Source organism: Lagenorhynchus albirostris, chromosome 1, assembly GCF_949774975.1.
Source record: "Lagenorhynchus albirostris chromosome 1, mLagAlb1.1, whole genome shotgun sequence".
Taxonomy (NCBI): domain Eukaryota; kingdom Metazoa; phylum Chordata; class Mammalia; order Artiodactyla; family Delphinidae; genus Lagenorhynchus; species Lagenorhynchus albirostris.
In genome coordinates, this window is record NC_083095.1 from 87,936,294 (window position 1) to 87,959,096 (window position 22,803).

Consider the following 22,803-nt stretch of genomic DNA (forward strand, 5'->3'; position numbering starts at 1 on the left):
TGTCTCTTATTGATTCATAGGGTTACTTATATGTTCTGGATACCAATCCTTTGTTGGTTATTTGCACTGCAAATATCTTCTCCTATGGCTTAATACTTGTGTCTCATTTACAAAAAAATCCTTCTCAGAGGTCAGAGAGATATTCTCCTATGTTTTATTCTACATGTTTTAAAGTTCTGCGTTTTATATTTCAATGCTTGTTCAATCAACTAGAAGTAACAAGTATAAATTTGCATGCACCTAACAACATAATTTCTGTATAGATAAAGCAGTAATTAACAATAAATTAATAAATCTACAAACAACTTAGGAGATTTTTAACATGCCTCTCTCGGTAACTGATAGAAGAATCAGACAATATGATTAACAAACTTGACTCAATGAACATATGTTAGAACAGTGTACCCAACACCTGAGAACATCCAACAGCTGCAGGGCATTCTTTGTAAACACACACAGAACACTGACCATATACTTCAGTCAGAAGGAAAATTACAACAAATGTAAAAAGATTATAATCACACAAGCTATATTCTTTGACCTTAATTCATTTAAACCAGACATCGATAACAAAATAACTAATCACATGTATTTGGAAATTTTAAAATATTTTAAATAACCCATGGATCAAAAAAACTCCTATTGGAAATCTGAAAATATTTTGAATTGAATGATAATGAAAAATGACATCTGAAAAACTGGCACACAGTTTAAAGGGAATCGATAAGTCTTATATGCACATACTAGAAAAACAAAGGATGAAAATCAGTTATCTCTTTCAAGAAATTAGAAAAAGAACAGCAATTTAAAGCCAAAAAAAAAGTAGAAGGAAATTATAAGAGCAGAAATTAAGGATATACAAAAGAAATATATGGGAGTCATATAAAAAATATCGTAAGTTTGTTCTTTGAAAAGTCTAATAAAAATGACAAACTTCGGGCTTCCCTGGTGGTGCAGTGGTTGAGAGTCCGCCTGCCGATTCAGGGGACACGGGTTCGTGCCCAGGTCCGGGAAGATCCCACATGCCGCGGAGCAGCTGGGCCCGTGAGCCATGGCTGCTGAGCCTGCGCGTCCGGAGCCTGTGCTCCGTGGCGGGAGAGGCCACAGCAGTGAGAGGCCCGCATGACGCAAAAAAAAAAAATGACAAACTTCTGGTGAGACTAAGAAATGAAAAGAAGGCACTAACATCAGTAACTAATATCAGAAATGGAAAAGGAACCACTGACACAGAGCCTGCAGACATTACAAAATATTATAGAAGGTTTTATGGTCAACTTTATATCAATATTTTTGAAATTTTAGATTAAGTGGACCCAACGCCAGAAAAATATAGCTTATCAAAACTTATGTAAGGCGGGGGATGGGGAAACTATAAAGAAAACATAATTTGAACACTGGTGATATATGACTATATTGAAGAATTGCTATTTTTTAATTTTTTTTTTGCCTGCACCATTCGGCATGTGGGATGTACCATGTGGGATCTTAGTTCCTGGAACAGGGATAGAAGCCCTGTCCCCTGCAGTGGAAGTGCGGAGTGTTAACCACTGGACCGCCAGGGAAGTCCAATTTTTTTTTTTTTTTTTTTTTTTTTTGTGGTACGCGGGCCTCTCACTGTCGTGGCCTCTCCCGTTGCGGAGCACAGGCTCCGGACACACAGGCTCAGCGGCCATGGCTCACGGGCCCAGCCGCTCCGCGGCATGTGGGATCTTCGCGGACCAGGGCACGAACCCGTGTCCCCTGCATTGGCAGGCGGACTCTCAACCACTGCGCCACCAGGGAAGCCCCAATGGTACTGTTTTTTAAGACATCTTCATCTTTTAGAGATTCCAGCTGAAACATTTATAGATGAAGTGATAAAATGAGTTTTGCTTCAAAATAATAACACAGCACAACAACTTTGTTAATACTTAGGGTTTAAATTTCACAAGCACGACTGACCTGCGTCCTCCACCGAGTCCGGGGAAGCTGAGGGTCCTCCTCACGATACCATGAGCTGGTCCGCACAGGCTGGCAGCGACGGGAACCTTCTCCGTTGCGCCTCAGGCTTTCCCCGCCCATTACTCTGAGAACCAATCGTGGAGCTGGCTTCAGACGTCCGACCAATCAGTGATCTCGGCTCCTGGCCCCCCCTGCCCCCACGTCCTCGCTTGTGAGGCGTGTGAGGCGGCGCCATGTTTCAAGGGCAGCGGGCTTGGTTCTGCCGCAGCGTCAGCTGCAACCTGAGGCAGTTCTGGGGTAGGAAGCTGGGCAGAAGCGGGTGGGTGAGGTGGGGAGGGGAGCACCCCCTCCTCCCTCTGGTACCTTGGCCGCAGGACACTTGATGGGCTTACCCTGTGCTCTTGCCTCCACAGTGGCCGAAGGGGGGACCATCAGTGACCCGAGGGCCGCCGATTTCTTGTTCAGCTGCGATGCCTCACACCCAGACACGCTGAGGTACCTGAAGCCCACCTGGCAGTACCTTTTGGGTCATGAGGAAACAGGAGTTGGAGATAGAAGTTGCACTCCACTAATAAATATTGATAATAGGAAGATACTGGAAACGAGCAAATTTTCAGTCCAATCCTAGATGTGCGGGGAGGAAGTAGGCGCGGGAATAGCTAACCTTTCTCCTCTCTTTTCTGCCGCAATGGCATGGCTTCCTACCTGGTCCTCAGATCTTTTCCCGAGTTCCAGTGGTGTGTTTCCATTTGAATCTCCCACATCCCCGTGGCGCCTTGAAGGACCCTCATATTCAACATGTTTAAACCAAATCTCCTGATTGCCTCTCATACCTGTACCAGCTGCTGTGTTCTTAAACTTAAAACCTTGGTAGTTTCTTTTGAATAATAACCCCTATCCCCATTAATCCATTAATTAATCCATGACCAAACACCATGGATTGTGCCCCTGTAAATGTTCTTTGTTCTTCCTGCCACTATCTTAGTATACAGCGTAAATTACCTCTTACCCCCAAATCACAGTAGTCTATCTGAGAGGTTGCTGTGCCTCCAATCTGTCCACCTGTGATCCGCCTTCACATTGCGGTCCGATTATGTTTACAAAACAGACGTCTGATCACCGCCCTGGCTGATCCCCTTCTCACCCCTTCACTCCCCCACCCCCAGTCTCCTGATTACCTACCAATAATTCTCTTTCTGTTCATTTATTCTGTTTTGAAATGTTGAATACATTCTTGTTCATTGCATAATTTCAAATATTTCCTTTCTTTCTCCTAGAATATATCAGAGTCTTGATTACATAGAAGATAATGCTACAGTTTTTCACGCCTGCTACCTCTCTGCAGTAGCTAATGCTGAAATAAAAAACTCGGTGGCTTTAGGTCATTTTATTCTTCCTCCTGAATGCCTTCAAAAAGGTTAGCAAAGATCTTTCATCTAATCTCTGTTAGACTGCCAAATCCAGCTATGTCACCCAACTTTACTGATCTTTGTTCTCAGAGATTTTTGTGTTTTGTATCATTTAATATAAATAGAAAAGCATGTACTTTGGATCAGATTGCCTTGGGTGTACATCCTCGCTTTGTTTATCATTCATTCACACGTTCACTGAGTTCTTATTGAGCTCTTATTGTGTGCCACGTTTCAACCAAGGTGCTGGGGATTCAGTGGTGAGTAAGATACAGATCTTGTCCTCACAGTGTTCACTGGCTAGGATCCAACACTTACTAATTTTGTCACCTCCCGAGTTGTTTTGAGGATAAAATGAGATAATATATTAAGTAGTCTGACCTGTGAGTATATAATAAATGTTCGTTGCTAGTTTTGAATCTCACCATTATTTTTCTGGATGTTTTTCCTGATATTTCAAGATTCAGTGTGATAATAAACCCATATATTTATATTGTTCTTTATATTATTGAAAGTACTTTCACATTAATTATTTCAGCAACCCTATCAAGTAAAGGGCAAGTGAATAAATTGCTTCTGAGATTGGTCCTTTTAGTTTTCCCTGCTTGGAACCCCCTTTCTTATCCTGTTCTGTCCAAATCCTACCTATCTTTTATGGACTAACTTTAAATATCCCATTTTTGTAGGTCTTGCATTATTATCCAATTCTTGATGTGTTTTTCGATGTGTATGTGTCCATCCCTAGAAAGACAGACTGAAAGTAGTAAAAATTCCCAGTGAGCAGAGTATTTAAAAAAAAAAAAAAAACTTGAAAAATGTTTCTATAGAAGAGCTTTGGAAACCCCAAAGATTGGGTTCCTTCTATAGTTGATGTCCTGGTGAGACCTAGTTATAATTTATAAAAATAAATTGTTCTAAGTGGTTATGCAAATAAATTAATGACTGGATAGGAGAATTGATTTACTCAAAAACTGCAAATCAGAGAATACCCACCTTCAGGGAACTTATATTGTGGAATGACTATCTGATCTAATTTTAAATTATCACTCCTATTAAGTCTTTGTGTTTAGCATCTTACATTAAAATGCATTCAATTTTTTTTAAAAAATTGTTTTAAATGAAAACATGATCCTTTTTAAAAATGAAAAGTATGCATTATTATTCACCTAGACCAGGATTGTCTAGTAGAAGTGTGAGAGGCAAACAAGTGTAAGCCACACACTAATTTAAAATTTTCTAATACCCACATTAAAACTAATAAGAGATGAAGTTAATTTTAAGAAATATTTTATTTAACCTAATGTATCTAAAATATTATCATTTCAATATATAAATCAATATAAAAATTATTGATAAATTTTACATTCTTTTTTGATACTGGATTTGAAATCCATTGTTTATTTTAAACTTACAGCACGTCTCATTTTGGACTAGCCACACATCTCAATATGTATCTAGTCTAGTGGCTGCTATATTGGACAGCTTAGGTCTAGAGGAATGTTAACTTTTTGTCCTTGAGTGGGCTACTGTGGAAACTTTTGAGATCATTGATTTAAGATAATTTCATAGTCCTTTGACATGCTGAGCATTGTAGAATTCCTGTACTACCACGCCCACTAGACATGTTGTTCATCCAACCTCTTTTTTAACAAAGTAAATTCTTGAAGCACTCTACAGATTCAGGAATTTTATGCCTTTTATTTATTTATTTATTTTTTGCGGTACGCAGGGCTCTCACTGTTGTGGCCTCTCCCGTTGCGGAGCACAGGCTCCGGACGCGCAGGCTCAGCAGCCATGGAATGGGCCCAGCCACTCCGCGGCATGTGGGATCTTCCCGGACCGGGGCACGAACCCGTGTCCCCTGCATCGGCAGGCAGACTCTCAACCACTGCGACACCAGGGAAGCCCTATGCCTTTTATTTTGACTAGACAGTTGTCTTCTTTATAATGCTTGGCCTAAAGACACTGACATCAGATGAAGATATGTATTACAGCCAAGAAAGTTTACAACAATGATTCTCATAATGCACTGGAGTCATCTGGAGAGTTTGTTAGAAATGCAATTCCCCAGCTTCTCCTCAATGATCTGGCTCAATAAGAATCTGCATTTTAAACAAGTATCTTAGGTAGTTTTGATGCAAGTGGAATAATACTGACTTAGAAATTTGAAACCTAAACAAAATTCAGAAAATTCTACAAAGTTACTTTTTTTAAAAAACAATATTGGATTTGTTTTTCTTACTACAGAAATAAGAAGAAAAATTGGTAGTTTTATTTGGGAACAAGACCAACATTCTCTGATAGAAAAGGTAAGAGTAAATTAAGGTGCTTGATTAGAATCAACAGTTTCAAAAAATTTTGAAAGCAATGTAATCTTAAAAATGCTTACTTGTGATATGTTAGCACCAATGACCCAGAGTAAGGAACTTAAAGGACATGCTTTTATTGAACATATCTAGTTTGACATTATTTTTACACTAGTACCTTAGTAAAATTGAGATATTTTTGTATGAATAAAATTATTCACGTAAAAACTTGAAAATTTGAAAAAACTTGAAAATCTCAGTAATATTAAGGGAGTAATAGGTACACAGTATTTACCAGTTCTTTACTGCCAGTGTAGATGCTATTTGATTAATTCCTGTGTCGTACCATTTGTTAAATGTTATGAATAATACCCCTTAATAAATGTGTGCAATACTGAAAGTTTTTTAGCTTTTGCCATCCTGCCTCAAATTTGCCTATGCTTGTGACTTACTTCAGAATCTTTATGCAAAGCCAAATTTGGGATAATTTGAGCATCAAAAAGAATAATGGATTATAATACATTAATTTTTTTAAAATATAAATTTATTTATTTTTGGCTGCATTGGGTCTTTGTTGATGCTCACGGGCTTTCTATAGTTGCAGCGAGCGGGGGCTACTCTTCGTTGTGGTGGGTGGGCTTCTCATTGCGGTGGCTTCTCTTGTTGCGGAGCACGGGCTCTAGGTGCGCGGGCTTCAATAGTTGTGGCACGCAGGCTCAGTAGTTGTGGCTTCCGGGCTCTAGAGCGCAGACTCAGTAGTTGTGGTGCATAGGCTTAGTTGCTCCGCGGCATGTGGGATATTCCCAGACCAGGGCTCGAACCCGTGTCCCCTGCATTGGCAGGTGGATTCTTAACCACTGCACCACCAGGGAAGCCCATACATTAAATTTTTTAAAAAATTCGTGATTCCATAGTGATACTCCAAAAGCATAAAGAAAGAAAAAAGGAAGAACAGAGGAAGGAAAGGAGGAACAAAGGTGGAAAAGGAAGAAGGAAGGAAGCAAGGAAGGAAGGAAGGAAAGGGTGGGATAAGGGAAAATTTCCTTTCAGAATAAAAGGTAATAAACGAAGAAAGGATGATAGAATAGAAAATTCGCACTGTACCACCCCCAGTAAAATAATTGGTTTAGGCAAGTGTCATTAATGGGTGTTAAAATCATGATCTAAAATGATCACTTCATTGATGATTACTTATTAATTACAAAGGCAAGCAATGCTTGTACCTTTACAATGGAGGGACCTGGCAGACGCCACCATAACCAACTGATAAAATTTAGCATCACCAATATTGGAACAACCTCTTGTTATGTTCAGCTCGATGTGATATAATAAAAAGTACACAATATAGGGAATTCTCTGGGGATCCAGTGGTTAAGACTCGGCACTTTCACTGCCATGGCCCTGGTTCGAATCCTGGTCAGGGAAATAAGATCTCGCCCACCTCATGGTGCCAAAAAAAGAAAAGTACACAATATTATCTTGTAGTGTTCTTGTTCAAAATTGTGAATCTAATCATGAGTAAATACTCAGATAATTCCAGATTATGGAACAACTAACTGGCTTAGACTCTTTAAAACAATGTCATAAAAAAAAAAAAACAGGGCAGACTGTTCTAGATTGAGACATAAGAACCAAATGTGATGTATGAACCTTGAATGGATTGTGGATTTTTTAATTTAAAAAAATGTAAAAAAGAAATTTTGAGGACAGCTGGAAAAATTTAAATATGCAATGTATATATTAGGTGATATTGAGTTAATGTTAATTTTCTTAATTATGATAGTGGTATTAAAATGATAAAATAATGTTGTTGTTTTTTTAGAAAATGCATGCTAAAGATTGAGTGAAATGTCATAATATCTGCAAATATTTTCAAATGGTCCAGCAAAAATAAAAAATGAGAGAGAGAGGGCATGCAGGGTGGCAAAAATGTTAACACTTTGTGAATCTGGGCAAAAGGTATATAGTACTTATTGTATTATTCTTTAACTTTTCAGTAAGCTTGAATTTTTTCAAAATAAAAAGAGAGAAAATCTCTATGTCTAAAGCCCAGCAATTAATTTATGCATTTTGTATTCCTTTCATTAACTTGTTATTTCTTCCCAAAGCGTCATCATCTGAAAATAATAGCTCTTTTAGTATCGTTGGCTATGTTGTACTAAGGATCAAATATCTAATCCTTGACTTGTCAGAGTGTTTCCAGGGACATGAGTGGTGGTAGAATGGTTATTATTTGATAATAATTATTGAGTATACCGAAAGGCCCTTAAAGTTCGTTAATTTAATCATTCTGTTTTAGAAATGAGAAAACTGAGGTAAGAAGGTAAAGACCTGACTTAGTTCACATAACCAGATGTTAGCAAAGTGGAACCAGATTTTCTCAGCTCCAACCCAATGCAATGTTTTTTTCTACTAAAAAATTAGTAGCACATGCCTGTACTGACTGTTGACTCTAGAAATTGTATGATTATACGATAAAGGATTTTGTTCTTTCAAATATTGATTGATGTTGAATATTATCCAATTATAATAATGTAACCACGGAATATGTAAGAAGGTACTTCATCCAATGGCAATAATAAGGGTAAATCTGGGGACTTCCCTGGTGGTCCAGTGGTTAAGAATCCGCCTTCCAATACAGGGTATGTGGGTTCAATCCCTGTTCAGGTAACTAAGATCCCACATGCCACGGGCAACTAAGCTCTAGAGCCCATGTGCCACAGCTAGAGAGAAGCCACAGACAAGCCTTCACGTTGCAACCAAGACCTGATGCAGCCAAATAAAGAAATAAATACTTTTTATAAAGGGTAAACCTGGAAGGTAATTTGGGGAACATTATTATTGTTTGGAGTGGATTTGTGACCCAAATAGAGAAATTTCCTAATGGCATATTAAGTAAACATATTATGTGATAGGTACCAGTATCTGAGGTCAGTCACTTTCACATAATCTTTTGGAAAAGCTTAATATACATTTAGTTCTTTTGTAACTTCATAGCTAAATACTCCACTTTAATTTTTAAGGGGAAACTTAATTTGTTCAGCTTACTTTATATTTTTGATTTGTAGCTCACAGGAAGCCTAGGAGTTTTCAAGTCAAGGATTTTAAGAAAGTTTAAATTAATAATACTCTTTTTGGTTTCCTTATTTTTTTTAACTAAAAAGTAATATGACCACATTAGGGAAAATTTCAAAAAATCAAAAAGAGAATAAAATCAGTCAGTTTTACTATTTAATCCAAACACAGCTGATATTTTAAAAATCCTGGTCTTCTTTCTTTACGTATCTCTAAAAATATATAATATAATTCTGTGTGTGTATGTGTGTGTGTACAAAATTTTGTGAGTTTTTCCCACCAAACTAGATGGGATGGACCTGAGTGTATAAATATTTTTGTGACTCTTGATATATATTGCCAATTTTTTTCTTTACTTTTTAAAAAAAATTATTGATTGCATCATTGGTGTGCTGATTTTTTTAAATGTGATTTCTTTTGCTCTCCTCAGCATGATGAAGTAACACCAAATGAAATAAAGTCCCTTAGGGAAAGCAGTGTACTAGCAACGGATCACAAAAAAGAATTACCTAAAAGGTACTGAATTTGTATACTTCACTGATATTCAATTAAGTATAGACACCTTTGAACACTGTGTGTTTATCTCATTTAATTTTCACAGTCGTCTTATGAGATTGATATCATTATCACCCATTGCCATTTTACAGAAAAAGAGATCAAGTATATATAGATTAAGTAATTTGCCCAAAGTCATACAAACTTTTACTAAATGGGAAGAAGCAGGATTTGAACTGGGTCAGTCTAATTCCAGAATGCATGCATTTAACTATTATGCTAGACTATCCTTGCAGAAAATAAACAAAAATTTTATGTATATTTTGATCACTGTTACATTATATTTAAACTATGTATTATAATAAGAAAGAAAGAAATATTAGCAGTAATTTTATTAGGATTGGAAGTTCTGGGTGATTTCCCCCTTTCCTTCCCAAATTGTTCGTAAAGTGGCTACTTTGGTTTAAGAAATTAAAATTATATCTTAAAAGACAAACAGACATGGACTTGCCATCGTGTTAGGTCCAATCTCTGAGAGGCCCCCTTGTTTCAGACTTACTCATTATCTAGTCCTAATTCCGTATTTTCCAGTTCAGTGGTTTTCATATGTTCATAGGGAGCATTAACTATATGAAAGTCTGGTATTTAGCTGCTGAAATAAAAATGATCTTTCTTCAATATAAGAATTAATGAGTTTAATTTATATAGTTTTTTAATTTTAAGTTTTTTCCCATAATATTTTTATACCTTTTGTACCTCCTGTTTTTCTTTAATTTGAAATAAGTTATTATCTGATTTAACACAAAGTTTTGTATTTAATTATTTTAAGTTTAGTAAACTATTGCTTCATGGTCCTATGACTTCTAGATAATCCACCACTTGGGTTTGAGTATCCATATTCTAGGTCTTTGGGATCTCTATGTATAGCACTCCTTTGAACTTGTTATGGTTTCTGAGATAAGAAGCTGGTAAGGAGAGGAAGAAAAATGAAATAGAAGTAGGAGAAAATGGTTATCCTTAGTGACCTTGTAAGAGAAGAATGGGAAATAGAAATTAAAAAGTAAAGTAACTCCCAGTGATTCACTTGACTTGGAAAGACATCAGATATATATATGTTTTTTTTTTTCAAGAAATGGTTGTCCTGGGACTTTCCTGGAGGTCCAGTGGTTAAGACTCCACTCCCAATGCATGGGGCCCACGTTTGATCCCTGGTCAGGGAACTAGATCCTGCATGCTGCAACTAAGAGCCTGAATGCTGCAACTAAAATATCCCACATGCCACAACTAAAGATCCCGAGTGCCGCAACTAAGACCCGGCACAAGCAAATAAATTTAAAAAAAAAAGAATTAAAAAAAAAAGAAAAAAGAAATGGTTGTCCTGCAAAATGCAGAAGCATAAGGAAAAGATTGATAATATGACTACCAAAAATATTTTAAACTTGCACATGGAAATAAAAATACCATAAACCAAGACAAAAGAAAAATATACACTTGAAAAAGTATTTGACAAAGGCTATTTTCCTTAATATACAAAGAGGGCTTACAAATCTGGGGAAAATATGTCCAGTATTTTCCAATAACAACAACAAAAATAGACAAAGTAGGTGTCTAGTTAGAGCCTTTTTCTTTGTAGAACCACCAGAGGGTGCAGTGCAAACATAGATAAAATACACTTTGTCCCTACTCGAAGTTTATTTTTTTGGCATGCTACTAGTGATAGTGAACACTAAGTGGTGAGCTAGTTTTTGAACACTTGCCAAATACAAGACATTTGTGAGCTAAGCAGTTCACAGTATTTCATTTGATGCTCACAACCTTATAAGATAGTTAAATAGCATTAGCCTCATTTCACAATTGAGGAAACAGGTTCAGAGAGCTAAATAATTCACCCAATATTATTTAAGTAGTGAACATAATTTGACACCGACTCTAGCTGATCCAGAGTCCAAACTCTTAATCACTATGCTGTTTTCCTTTCCCAGTAAGTTCCCAGATCTTCTGAAAATGGCATGAATTTTTGCTTATTTTTCTTGTTCTTAATTATTTTATTATAAATATAAAGCATGTAATTTGTCAAGATGGAAAATGCTAAAAAAAGAAAAACTACTAAAAAAGAAAAGAATAAAGAAAATTTAAATTATAAGCAAACCCACCACTCAGATAACCACCATCAACATTAGTACATTTCTTGCTAGCTTTATATAGACATACACATTAAGCAGAGTTGAGGTCAGACTGCAGATATAGTCTGTCTCTTGATTTTCCATTTAATATTCTATGGGCAGTTCCCCATTCTGAAAAACCTTATTTAATATTATGATTTGTAATGGCTGTATATGGCATTTAATCTTATTGTCTGTTTAACCACCTTCCTTTAATTTTTTTTTAAAAATTACAATTTGTTACTCTTGTGGCACCTTCATGAACATCTTTTTAAAAATAAATCTTTCTCTATTTTTTAGATTTTTTTTTTCTTTTGGCCGTGGCATGTAGCTTGTGGGATCTTTATTCCCCAACCAGGGATAGAACCCGGGCCCTTGGCAGTGAAAGCACAGAGTCCTAACCACTCGACCACCAGGGAATTCCCTTGATAATTTTCTTAATGTAAATTCTCAGATGTGGAATTTACGGTATTAATGAGGTATGAGTGTTTTTAAAGGCCATGATGCCTATTGTCAGTTGCTTCCCTCAAAAGTACAAATTTAAAACTGCCACCAGTGTTGGTCTCACCACATCCTCATCAGTATATTGAGTATTAATAAGAAGGCTTGTGCTAATTTAATAGATGAAAAATAGCATCTTGTTTTTTGTGGGATTTTTTTGCAGTACGCGGGCCTCTCACTGCTGTGGCCTCTCCCGTTGTGGAGCACAAGCTCCGGATGCGCAGGCTCAGCGACCATGGCTCACGGGCCCAGCCGCTCTGCGGCATGTGGGATCTTCCCGGACCAGGGCACGAACCCGTGTCCCCTGCATCGGCAGGCGGACTCTCAACCACTGTGCCACCAGGGAAGCCCAGCATCTTGTTTTAATTTGCATTTTTCTTTGATTACTAGTAGGTTTGAATCTTTTTGAATTTATTAGCATTTTACATTTTCTTTTCTGTGACTTGTTTTTATCCTTTCTCCATTTTCTATTGGGAGTCTTATTGCTTTTCTTATCAACTTGTCTGACATTTTTAGCTATATTATCCTTTTGCCAGTTTGTCACATTATTTCCTCAGATTGTTCTCTGGCTTATATTTTTTAGAGATATAAGCTTTGAGTTTTTACATTGTTAAACTAATCACTTTTCCTTTATTGTTTCTTCTATCGCTTTTATGTTCAGAAAAGTCCTTTCCCATTCAGGTATCAAATTGGTTTTTAATTCTGCAGATAGTTATTTTGATGTATGGTAATAGGTGAAGATCGAAGTTTATTTTTGTCTTACAAATAAGAATTTTCCACCAGTTTTTTAAGAATAAATCTATCTCCAACTGATGTGATTTCCATTCTCATATGTTGTGTTTAATGTCTGGAGATCTGTTTTTAGACTATTTGTTTTATTCCGTTAATCTATGGATCTATTTTGATATAAACATAATATTCTTTTAAGTTATATAACTTTATGTATTTTAATACCTGACAAGGCAAGTAAGTACCAAACTCATTACTCTCCTCTTATTTTTATTTATTTATTTATTTAAAATGATACTGTTTATATGTGGAATCTAAAAAAATGATACAAATGAACTTATATGCAAAACATAAACAGACCCACAGACATAGAAAGCAAACTTATGGTTACCAAAGGGGAAAGGTGGGGGGAGGGATAAATTAGGAGCATGGGATTAACATACACACTCTACTCTATATAAAACAGATCGTCAACAAGGACCTACTGTATAGCACAGGGAATTTTTTTTTAACATCTTTATTGGAGTATAATTGCTTTACAATGGTGTGTTAGTTTCTGCTTTATAACAAAGTAAATCAATTATACATATACATATATCCCCATATCTCTTCCCTCTTGCATCTCCCTCCCTCCCACCCTCCCTATCCCACCCCTCTAGGTGGTCACAAAGCACCGAGCTGATCTCCCTGTGCTATGCGGCTGCTTCTCACTAGCTAGCTGTTTTACATTTGGTAGTGTATATATGTCCATGCCACTCTCTCACTTTGTCCCAGCTTACCCTTCCCCCTCCCCATGTCCTCAAGTCCATCCTCTAGTAGGTCTGCGTCTTTATTCCCATCTTGCCCCTAGGTTCTTCATGACCTTTTTTTTTTTTTTTGATTCCATATATATGTGTTAGCACATGGTATTTGTTTTTCTCTTTCTGACTTCACTCTGTATGACAGACTCTAGGTCCATCCACCTCACTACAGATAACTTCGTTTCTTTTTATGGCTGAGTAATGTTCCATTGTATATATGTGCCACATCTTCTTCATCCATTCATCTGTTGATGGACACTTAGGTTGCTTCCATGTCCTGGCCATTGTAAATAGAGCTGCAATGAACATTGTGGTACATGACTCTTTTTGAATTATGGTTTTCTCAGGGTATATGCCCAGTAGTGGGATTGCTGGGTCGTATGGTAGTTCTATTTTTAGTTTTTTGAGGAACCTCCATACTGTTCTCCATAGTGGCTGTATCAATTTACATTCCCACCAACAGTGCAAGAGGGTCCCCTTTTCTCCACACCCTCTCCAGCATTTATTGTTTGTAGATTTTTTGATGATGGCCATTCTGACCAGTGTGATACTCTCCTTTTAAAAATCTCTTCCTTAGTTCTTCATGCCTACTTATTATTTTTCTACTTTCAAATTTTAATTATTTTTTAGGAAATATATTCATATGGTTCAAAATCCAAGATACACAAAAGGGGAAACTATGAAATATACTGGCTCCTAGATAGCCAGTTTCCCTCTCAGAGGCAACCCCAATGTTATCAGTTTCTTATATATGCATATACTACTTCACAAATAGTAGTATTCTATAAACATTGTTCAGCACCTTGCCTTTTTTCTCTTAATAATTTACCTTGGAGATCATTCCATATTACTACATAAAGAGCTTTTTCATTTTTGTGCTGTGTACTATTTTATTGTATGGATTTACCATAATTTATTTAACTAGTCTCCTATTTTACTGGACTTTCAGGTAATTTCTAAGTTGCTGTTAAAAACAGTGCTTCAGTGATTGATCATGTAATGTCATTTTGCATGTGTGCGAGTGTCTTTAGGGTAATTCTTAGAAGGGGAATTGCTAGGTCAAAAGGCATATACATTTTGTATCCTTGATACAATCATTGTCAAATTGCCCTCCATAGAGGTTAAACCAGTTTACATTCCTATTGTTTGTGTATTTAAGTACCTTTTCCAGGCTAGGGTAACCAGCCATCCAGGTTTGCTTGGGACTGTCCTGGTTTTAGCACTGAAAAGCCCATGTCCTGAGAAACCCCTCAATCTAGGGTAAACTGGGATGGTTAGTCACCATTCTTTCTTCTATACTTTCTCCAACACAGTGTGCTAACATATGTTTTGGTCTTTCCTAATCTGATAGATATAAAGTGGTATCTTACTCTAGTTTTTTGTCTGAATTGCCATTATGAGTGAGGTTGAATGTCTTTTCATATGTTTAAGAACCATTTATAGTTCCTATTCTGTGAACTGTTTGTTCATTTCCTTTGCACGTTTTTCTATTGACTTTTATTTTTTTGCAAGAACCCTTTACGTTTAGGAGAATTAATTTTTTGTGAAATAAATTACAGTTATTAGCTTATGTTTGTCTTTTGACTTTAAAAATGTTGGGTTTTGCATTCAGAAATTTTTTACTATATGTATTCATTCTTATTAATATTTTCTTTAATGGCTTTTTGAGTTTTATGTCATAATTAGGAAAGTCTTCTCTAAGATTACTATTATTTTGCTATGGTTTCTTCTTAGTGATTTCTTTATTTTTAAATTCAAATCTTTGATACGTTTGGAATATATCTTGGTGTAAGATATGAGGTGGCGATCTACCTTCTTTTTTTTTTCAGATAGTTACCTACTCTTGGCTATTGATTGAATAATTCATCTTTTCCCCCACTCTACTGAAATGCCACCTTTATCCTAGGTTAAATCCACATAAGTATCTGGGTCTATTTCTGGACTTTATATTCGATTCCATTAATTTGTCATTTAACAGTGCCATTCTGTTTTAGTTGTTTATAATATGATTTAATATCTAGAGCTAGTTCCTCCTCCTTACTCTTTTCCAAATTTTCTTAGTTAACTATTCTTTCTGGTTTACTTTTCCATCTGAGTTTTGGAACCAGCTTGTTCATATTAAAACAAAAACTTCTGTTGTTATTTTTAGTGACATTACAAAAAAATATAGATTAATTTAGGGAGACTTTGATGCTGAATCTTCCTATCTGAGAAAATGGTATTTTTTTCCTTACTTGTTCAAGTTTTCTTTTGTGGCCCTTAAAAAACACTTTCATATTTCCTTCATATAAATCTTATACTTCTTTTAAGATTATTCCTAGGTTTTTTTTTTCATTCTATTGTAAATTTGTTCTTGCCTCCTATTAGATCTTCTAACATGTGATTGTTCATGTGAATTTTAGAATTATTTTTTTCTTAAACACTAAAATCTCTTCGGGATTTTATTGAGAATTATATTAAAGGTTGAGAAGAATTGATGTCTTTATAATTTTCAGTATTCCTATCCAAGACAATGCTTTTTTGTTTTTCTTTATTTTTCTTTTCTATATCTTAGTAAAGTTTCCTGATTTTTCTACAGATAGAATCAGAAACTGCTTATTATGTTATTCCTAGATTTTTATGAATTTTGTAGCTATTGTGGATTGGATCATTTCTTCCTTCATTAGTTATTGCTGACATAGAAAAGTCATTTATTTGAGGGTATTTGTCTTATATTTACCCACTTGGAATCTTTAAGATTCTAAAAATATTTCAGTTGATTCTCTTGGCTTTTCAGGGTACACGTTTATATCATTTGTTAATAATGAAACTATTTCTTCTTCCGTTTCACTATATAACTCTTCCATTTCACTAGATATCTCTTCCATTTCTTTCTCTCCCCTCCCTCATCTCTTTTTGCTTGGCCAGAAATTTTAGAGCCATGACAAATAATAGCAATGATAATGGGTATCCTTGTTTAGTCCCTGAGTTTTCTGGGAATATTGTTTTGCTTTATTTGTAGGATCTCATCCTAACTGAGCTATGGTTTCTTTTAGAAGAGTTTAGATGAACTCTAACTTTTAAACAAATTGAAAGTAAAACCTTTGTTATCACTCAGTGTAATTTTAGAATTTTTAGGAAAATAAATTTAAGGATGACTCCAATTTTTTATTAAGGTTTTTATTTTCATACAATTGTATTACCTATGGATTATATGTAGTCTAAATATAGTAAATTGTTATTTGGCAGTTAGAAAATAGGATATTTTAGTTGAAAACTGCTTAGCTCTTTAAAAATTAGAATATAATTAATTATATACTATACAACCACACTCAGAATAATTTAACTTTTTTTCTTTTTAACTCAGAAGTCACTTAGTATACCTCATGATTTTCCCAGACATCATTTTTTATTTATTTTAAAGTGTGGAAATACGAATTAATAGAGTTCCAATTATTTGAACACTGAATAATAATAAATGCTGTGATTATTTAAAATGGAGCCTTTTCTTTTAACATATTTGAGATTACATATGTATATCTGTTTTTTATCTAATTATAAAGTATTATTGCATTATTATACTTTCAAAAATATTGAGAAAAAGACCCACATCTGTATTTACTCAGTAAATATTTGTTTTAGGAAGCAGCCCAGAAAGCCAAAAATATCTGTATGGGCCCTTGTATTACTTAGAAGCACAAAGAAGTTCGTAGTTAATGTTTTCACCCAGTAAGACTGACGGCTGATCACAGAGCAATTAGATTGCTATATATATTGCCTGGAATCATTTCTCATTTGTAAAACAAGTCCAAAAAAATATAAACATGACTTTCTATGTGTTTCTATATTTTATAGCACAGAAAAGCATTTTATAAGGACTCCAGTTGTAGAAAAGCAGATGTACTTCCCTCTTCAGAATTATCCAGTGAACAACATGGTAACAGGTAATTTAAAATAAAATTTAGAGTCAACCCAAGTAGGGAAGAAACAAGGGAATATTTTGTACAAAGTAGAGCCCCCTCTATTATACATGCTAATAGAAGACATCATTCACACGTTAAATAAATTAATCTGCAGAACTAATCCAAAGACAGGCTCCATATTTTCTGTGTTAAAATGCTGGTCTGTCCTGCCCCTAGACGTAGAGAATAGACTTGAGGACACGGGGAGGGGGAAGGGTAAGCTGAGACGAAGTAAGAGAGTGGCATGGACATATATACACTACCAAATGTAAAATAGATAGCTACTGGAAAGCAGCCACATAGCATAGGGAGATCAGCTTGGTGCTTTGTGGCCACCAAGAGAGGTGGGATAGGGAAGGTGGGAGGGAGACGCAAGAGGGAGGAGATATGGGGATATATGTATATGTATAGCTGATTCAATTTGTCATGAAGCAGAAACTAACACGCCATTGTAAAGCAATTATACTCCAATAAAGATGTTAAAAAAAAATCCTGGTCTATGGGTAAGGTGAAAACACACCCCTGTTTACATAAGACAGTCCCAATTTATGCGTGTTGTCCTGGCATTAGCGTTTACTCTTTTTTATTTTTTTAACATCTTTATCGGAGTATAATTTCTTTACAATGGTGTGTTAGTTTCTGCTTTACTCTTAAGTGTCCCAATTTGGAAGATTAATTGTATGGACAATTCTAATTATAGTTTCCTTTGAGAATCTGATGAAACATAAGTCCCTTTCCCTAAGCATACACACACACAAACATAACACACAAATTTACATGTAATTTAAAGAGGCTCACTTATGCCCAGAAGCCCTTTCATGGATCATCCAGGTGTCAATGGACTCCATATTTGGGTTTCCTAGTGCCCAACATAAAGAGAAGACAGCTAACTGAGGCTGACATTGAGAGGGTGCAAACAAGGGAACTAGTTGAAAAGTGACCATTGGGATTTGGATAGTGCTACGTGAGGTGAGATAAAGAAATAATATTTGGATAATTTGATCTGGGTAGTATTCAGCAGGGTCATTGATAATTTTAAAAATAGAGGTTTTAAAAAAATTGTTTTTAAGACACTGCAATTAAACAGTATAGGCTTTTTGACATTTCATTATAAAATCATTTGTACATTTATCATTTTCTCTTTATTTAGCAGTGTCAAAACTACCTCTTGCAGCTAGTTCACAAATTCCTAAATGTCTTCTCTCATATTACTGTTCCTTCTAACCAATTTGTCTAGACATTTGTTTTATTATTTTTTTTCTTCTGTTCATTTGATGTAAAATAGCTTTCAGAAAAGCACTTCAAAAAGAACGTTTAATGTGTAGTTTTGGGCTGAGTGTTGGAGACATCAAAGAAAACTTCTATCCAACTGTGATAGTAGAAAAGTCAGTTTTGGAACTCTTAGGAGCAATTGTTGACTCCAAAGGACAATGAACTAAGTAGAAGTACAGTTGACCTTTGGACAACATGGGTTTGAACTATGAGGGTCCACTTATAAGAGGATGTTTTTCAATAATAAATGCTACAGTTCTACATAATCCTCAGTTGGTTGAGTTTGTGGATGTAGAACTACAGATAAGAGGAACCTTGAATCCCCAGGGCTAGCTATATATTATAAGTGGATTTTCGACTACAGGGTGGGTTGGCACCCTTAACCCCAACCTTACTGGTGAGTCAACTGTACTTAAGTACTAAGACTGGGAGTAGCTGATTGCTGCCTAGATTTATCCTTACACCTACATATTCAGATAAAGTGTAGGTACCTTAAACCATGGTTGTGGTATAGTACTGGTATTGATTTTGCTTCAGGCAACTCCATCACCAGGTACTAAATATCTTTTGTTCATTTGGACTTACCAAGTGTTTGATAACATATTATAAAGATCAATGATAAATATTAAAATCAGCCACATAATAAAGACAAATGCTTAGTTTTGGACAAGTAACAATGTTGCTCTATGTTTCATTGCCATCTGACTGTTCAAAAAGACATGACAGTGTTATATAAAAGCAAACTAAAAAAGAACTGTAAAAATAATCATTAGTAGAATCTTTAAAGTATAATTTTAACCTGTGGTAAGCTGGTATTGATTTTATCAGTAGAAGTAAAATTTTTGATTTTTTTAATTTGTGCAATTGAATAATTATCTTCCTTCTTTATATTTCTAAATTAAATTTTAAAATAACACTTTCTTGGAAGAAAGCTTCATTTTTTAAAAGATAATTCAGGGACTTCTCTGGTGGTCCAGTGGTTAAGACTCCATGCCCCTTAAGACTCCATGCTTCCATTTCAGGGGGCACGGGTTTGATCCCTGGTTGGAGAACTAAGATCCTGCATGGTATGGCCAAAAAAAAAAAAGATAATTCATTTGTCTTTAATTTTGAGGTAAAGTGACAGTCCTTCCTTTTTTGTCATGCCCATCTGCTTGTACAGGAAGAAATAACTTCTTGTTGGGAAAATCATCTTGTGTTAATTGAAAATGTTGTGAATGAGAGTTCTAATTTAGGCAGTGGTATCAATTTTTGTGACTATACCTTGACTGTCTCTTCCTCAAAATGGGTTGAGTTCAACTCAGTGAATGTTAAATCTCTTAAAATAAAACTAATTAGATGTTTGGTTTTAGAAAGTACAAGTTGGACTATACTGTAGAACAGGGTTTCTCAGTCCTGGAACTGCCAGCATTTTAGGACAGGTATTCTTTGTTGGAGAGGGCAACCCTGGCCAGTGCCCACTAGATGCCAGTAGTATCCCATCCAGAAACCTTTCCCCACCCCCGTTACCCCTAAGTTGTGACAACCAAAAATATATACAGGCATTACCAATGTCCCATAAAATATCAACGGATTTTTTTTTGGTCTGTTTTTTGTTTTTGACTGGAATTAAATTCTCTAGGTCTGATATCACTGGTTATTACCCATGATAAAAAGTTCTGATTAACAGCTACATGTGTGATTAATAAAAGGAAAAAAATTACTAATAATGATAAATATCTTGCAGGCAAAAATTTTTAAACAAAAATTCTGATAATTAAAAGTTTGGGAACTTATAGTAGATACTGTATTAATTATCTGTTGCTGTGTAACAAATTGCTCCAAAACTTAGCAGTTTAAAACAATGGACACTTACTATTACATAGTTTCTGAGGGCCAGGAATCCTGGAGCATCTTAGTTGGATTCTTCTGTCTCATAATCTCTAATAAGGTTGCAGTCACGTTGTTTGCCAGGCTGCAGTTATTTCAAGGGACAGCTGGGACTGGAAAATCCATTTCAAAGCTCATGCATGTGGTTGTTGGCAGGCCTTGGATTTTTGCTGGGTTTTGGCAAAAGGCTTAGACTCCTCACCAAGTGGACTTTTCCATAGGGCTGTTCACAACATGGTAGCTTTCTTTCCTCAGAGTGTGAAATGCAAGTGGGAGAAAGAGTGTGCCCAAGACAGACAGAAGCCATGTCTTTTTTATATCCTATTCTCAGAAGTGACATATCATTACTTCTGCCAAGTGCTGCTGGTCATATAGACCAACCCAAGTACAAAGTAGGAGGAGACTACACAAATTCGTAAATACCAGGAGATAGGGATCATTCAGGGCCATCTGGGGGGGGCTGGCTACCACAGACTCATATGGAATTGTCCACCAAGAATGCCTTTCCTAAGAACTCTCTTTTCTTCTTCCCAATTCATTTGGGTTACATTTTCTAAAACATGAGCTTGCTCCTACCCGCAACAGTTGGTTTGGGAGTGAATGCCTGATCTGAGCTGGGCCAATCACAGTTCTTTGTCTGGATTTCTAGACATGGAATGCAACAAGTCATGTCATTCTTATTCAAGTGACCATAGCTCTAAGATATAAAACTTAAGAGCTATCAGCGGGCATGTTTTCTACCATGTACGGAAAGCCAGCTTGTGTCAAGAGAGGAAAATGAAACTAACATGCAGAGGAAAAAACTGGAGGTTAGTGACATGGCCATGAGAGCTGGTGCTAGTTATTTCTGACTCCCAGCAATATGTTTGTTATTTCCAACTCCCAGCAATATGTTTGCCTTCCTCATAGTTTGACTGATATGGCAATGTCCTTCCAGTAAACTCCTCTTTTGTTTAAGCTAGTTTAAATTGGGTGTATGTGAACTTCAGCCTAAAGTCCTAACTACTCCAAAACTGCTACAATAATCCATTTTTATGCATAAATGTCCTATCCTTCTTTAACTTACAGGAATATTTTTATTAATATGGTAATTATTTTAAATTTTTGTATCCTCATATATATCTTCAGAAACTTCACACAGTGTATATGTGCAATTAATTAAACATTAATATTTTTATGTGCTAGTTTATTTTACATAGAAATCTAGCTGTTAGGCAAAGACCATGAACAATATGGAGTATAGTAATTGTGCTTTAAAAGATTTTCTGAAGTAAATGGCTATGATTGAAATATCTTTAAAGATAGGAGTCTATTTTATATGATTGGCTTCATAGTTAATTTATTAACTGTGAATTTATTATCTATTATTATAAACAATCAAACTGTATAGATAACCTGTTGATAATGGTGGTGGTCTAAATTCAGTCATCCCTGAGCTCTACCAGAATTTTTTTCATACAGTATCTACTTTTAAACCAGGTTTCAACTTTAGTATAAACCACAAACATATATTACACATGAAACATTATCACTCAGATGAGCAGCTGCTATCAAGGAAATATTGCTTAAAGTCATTGAGTCCTTAAGCTCTCCCCATTCTAGGTTTTCTTTTTGATTCTCATATCTATTTCAGATTATTAATGACATCAGAATTCCTCACACCTGTAACCTTTGTTGACCAAGCAGTGATAACAATTTTCCTATTAATTTTTTAATAAAGACTGTTATCTCAGTGTTAGCAGTGCAGGAAAGTGTCGCTTGCTCTACTAGGGAAGATGAGCTAGCTGTTTGTGCTGTGAGTAGCTAGTTGGATAGGTAATTCTAAGTGATTGCATTCTAAGCCAGACACATGTCCCAGTTATTTTGGTCTAGGTACTTTTATGTTCCATCCCTAACCTGTACATCACACTCTCTGTAGTCAAAGTGGCAAATCAAGAATCTGTGTTTTAAAAGGAGGTAGAAGCCTGGGGGGATAGTGGTGAAGGGGGGAGGAAGGTGTTCCCTGATAATTATCAAGTTTCACGGAGAATCTTCTCACTGGTATTTCTTCTTTTTACTTCTTTTCTAAAAACATTCTTTGGGAATCTTATCTAACAAATCAAAGACATTGAAAAGCAGATAATATGATAGAATTTCCTATATATATATTTTATTCTGTAGGTTATATATCAATTGATGCCATGAAGAAATTTCTTGGGGAGCTACATGACTTCATTCCTGGAAGTTCAGGTTATTTGGCATACCATGTTCAAAATGAAATTAACATGTCTGCTATAAAAAACGAATTGAAGAGGAAATACTAA

At 35.7% G+C, this 22,803-nt stretch overlaps 1 protein-coding gene across 1 annotated transcript; it reads left to right on the top strand.

The window, feature by feature from the left end:
- Positions 1 to 2,174: 2,174 nt before the first annotated feature.
- Positions 2,175 to 22,803, top strand: TERB2 (telomere repeat binding bouquet formation protein 2). The gene is made up of 7 exons (XM_060168981.1): positions 2,175 to 2,238; positions 2,355 to 2,436; positions 3,219 to 3,358; positions 5,598 to 5,659; positions 9,162 to 9,247; positions 17,253 to 17,341; positions 22,661 to 22,803. Exons 1-7 carry the CDS (start codon positions 2,175 to 2,177, stop codon positions 22,801 to 22,803), a joined length of 666 nt encoding a protein of 221 aa, XP_060024964.1.

What these genes read in the sequence shown, in the direction of transcription:
- TERB2 (XM_060168981.1), top strand. Translation starts at nt 2,175, where the DNA reads ATGTTTCAAGGGCAGCGGGCTTGGTTCTGCCGCAGCGTCAGCTGCAAC. An exon ending in TCCTGAATGCCTTCAAAAAG is followed by an intron (nt 3,359 to 5,597) that starts GTTAGCAAAGAT and finishes TTCTTACTACAG; the next exon opens with AAATAAGAAGAAAAATTGGT. An exon ending in AGTGAACAACATGGTAACAG is followed by an intron (nt 17,342 to 22,660) that starts GTAATTTAAAAT and finishes TTTATTCTGTAG; the next exon opens with GTTATATATCAATTGATGCC.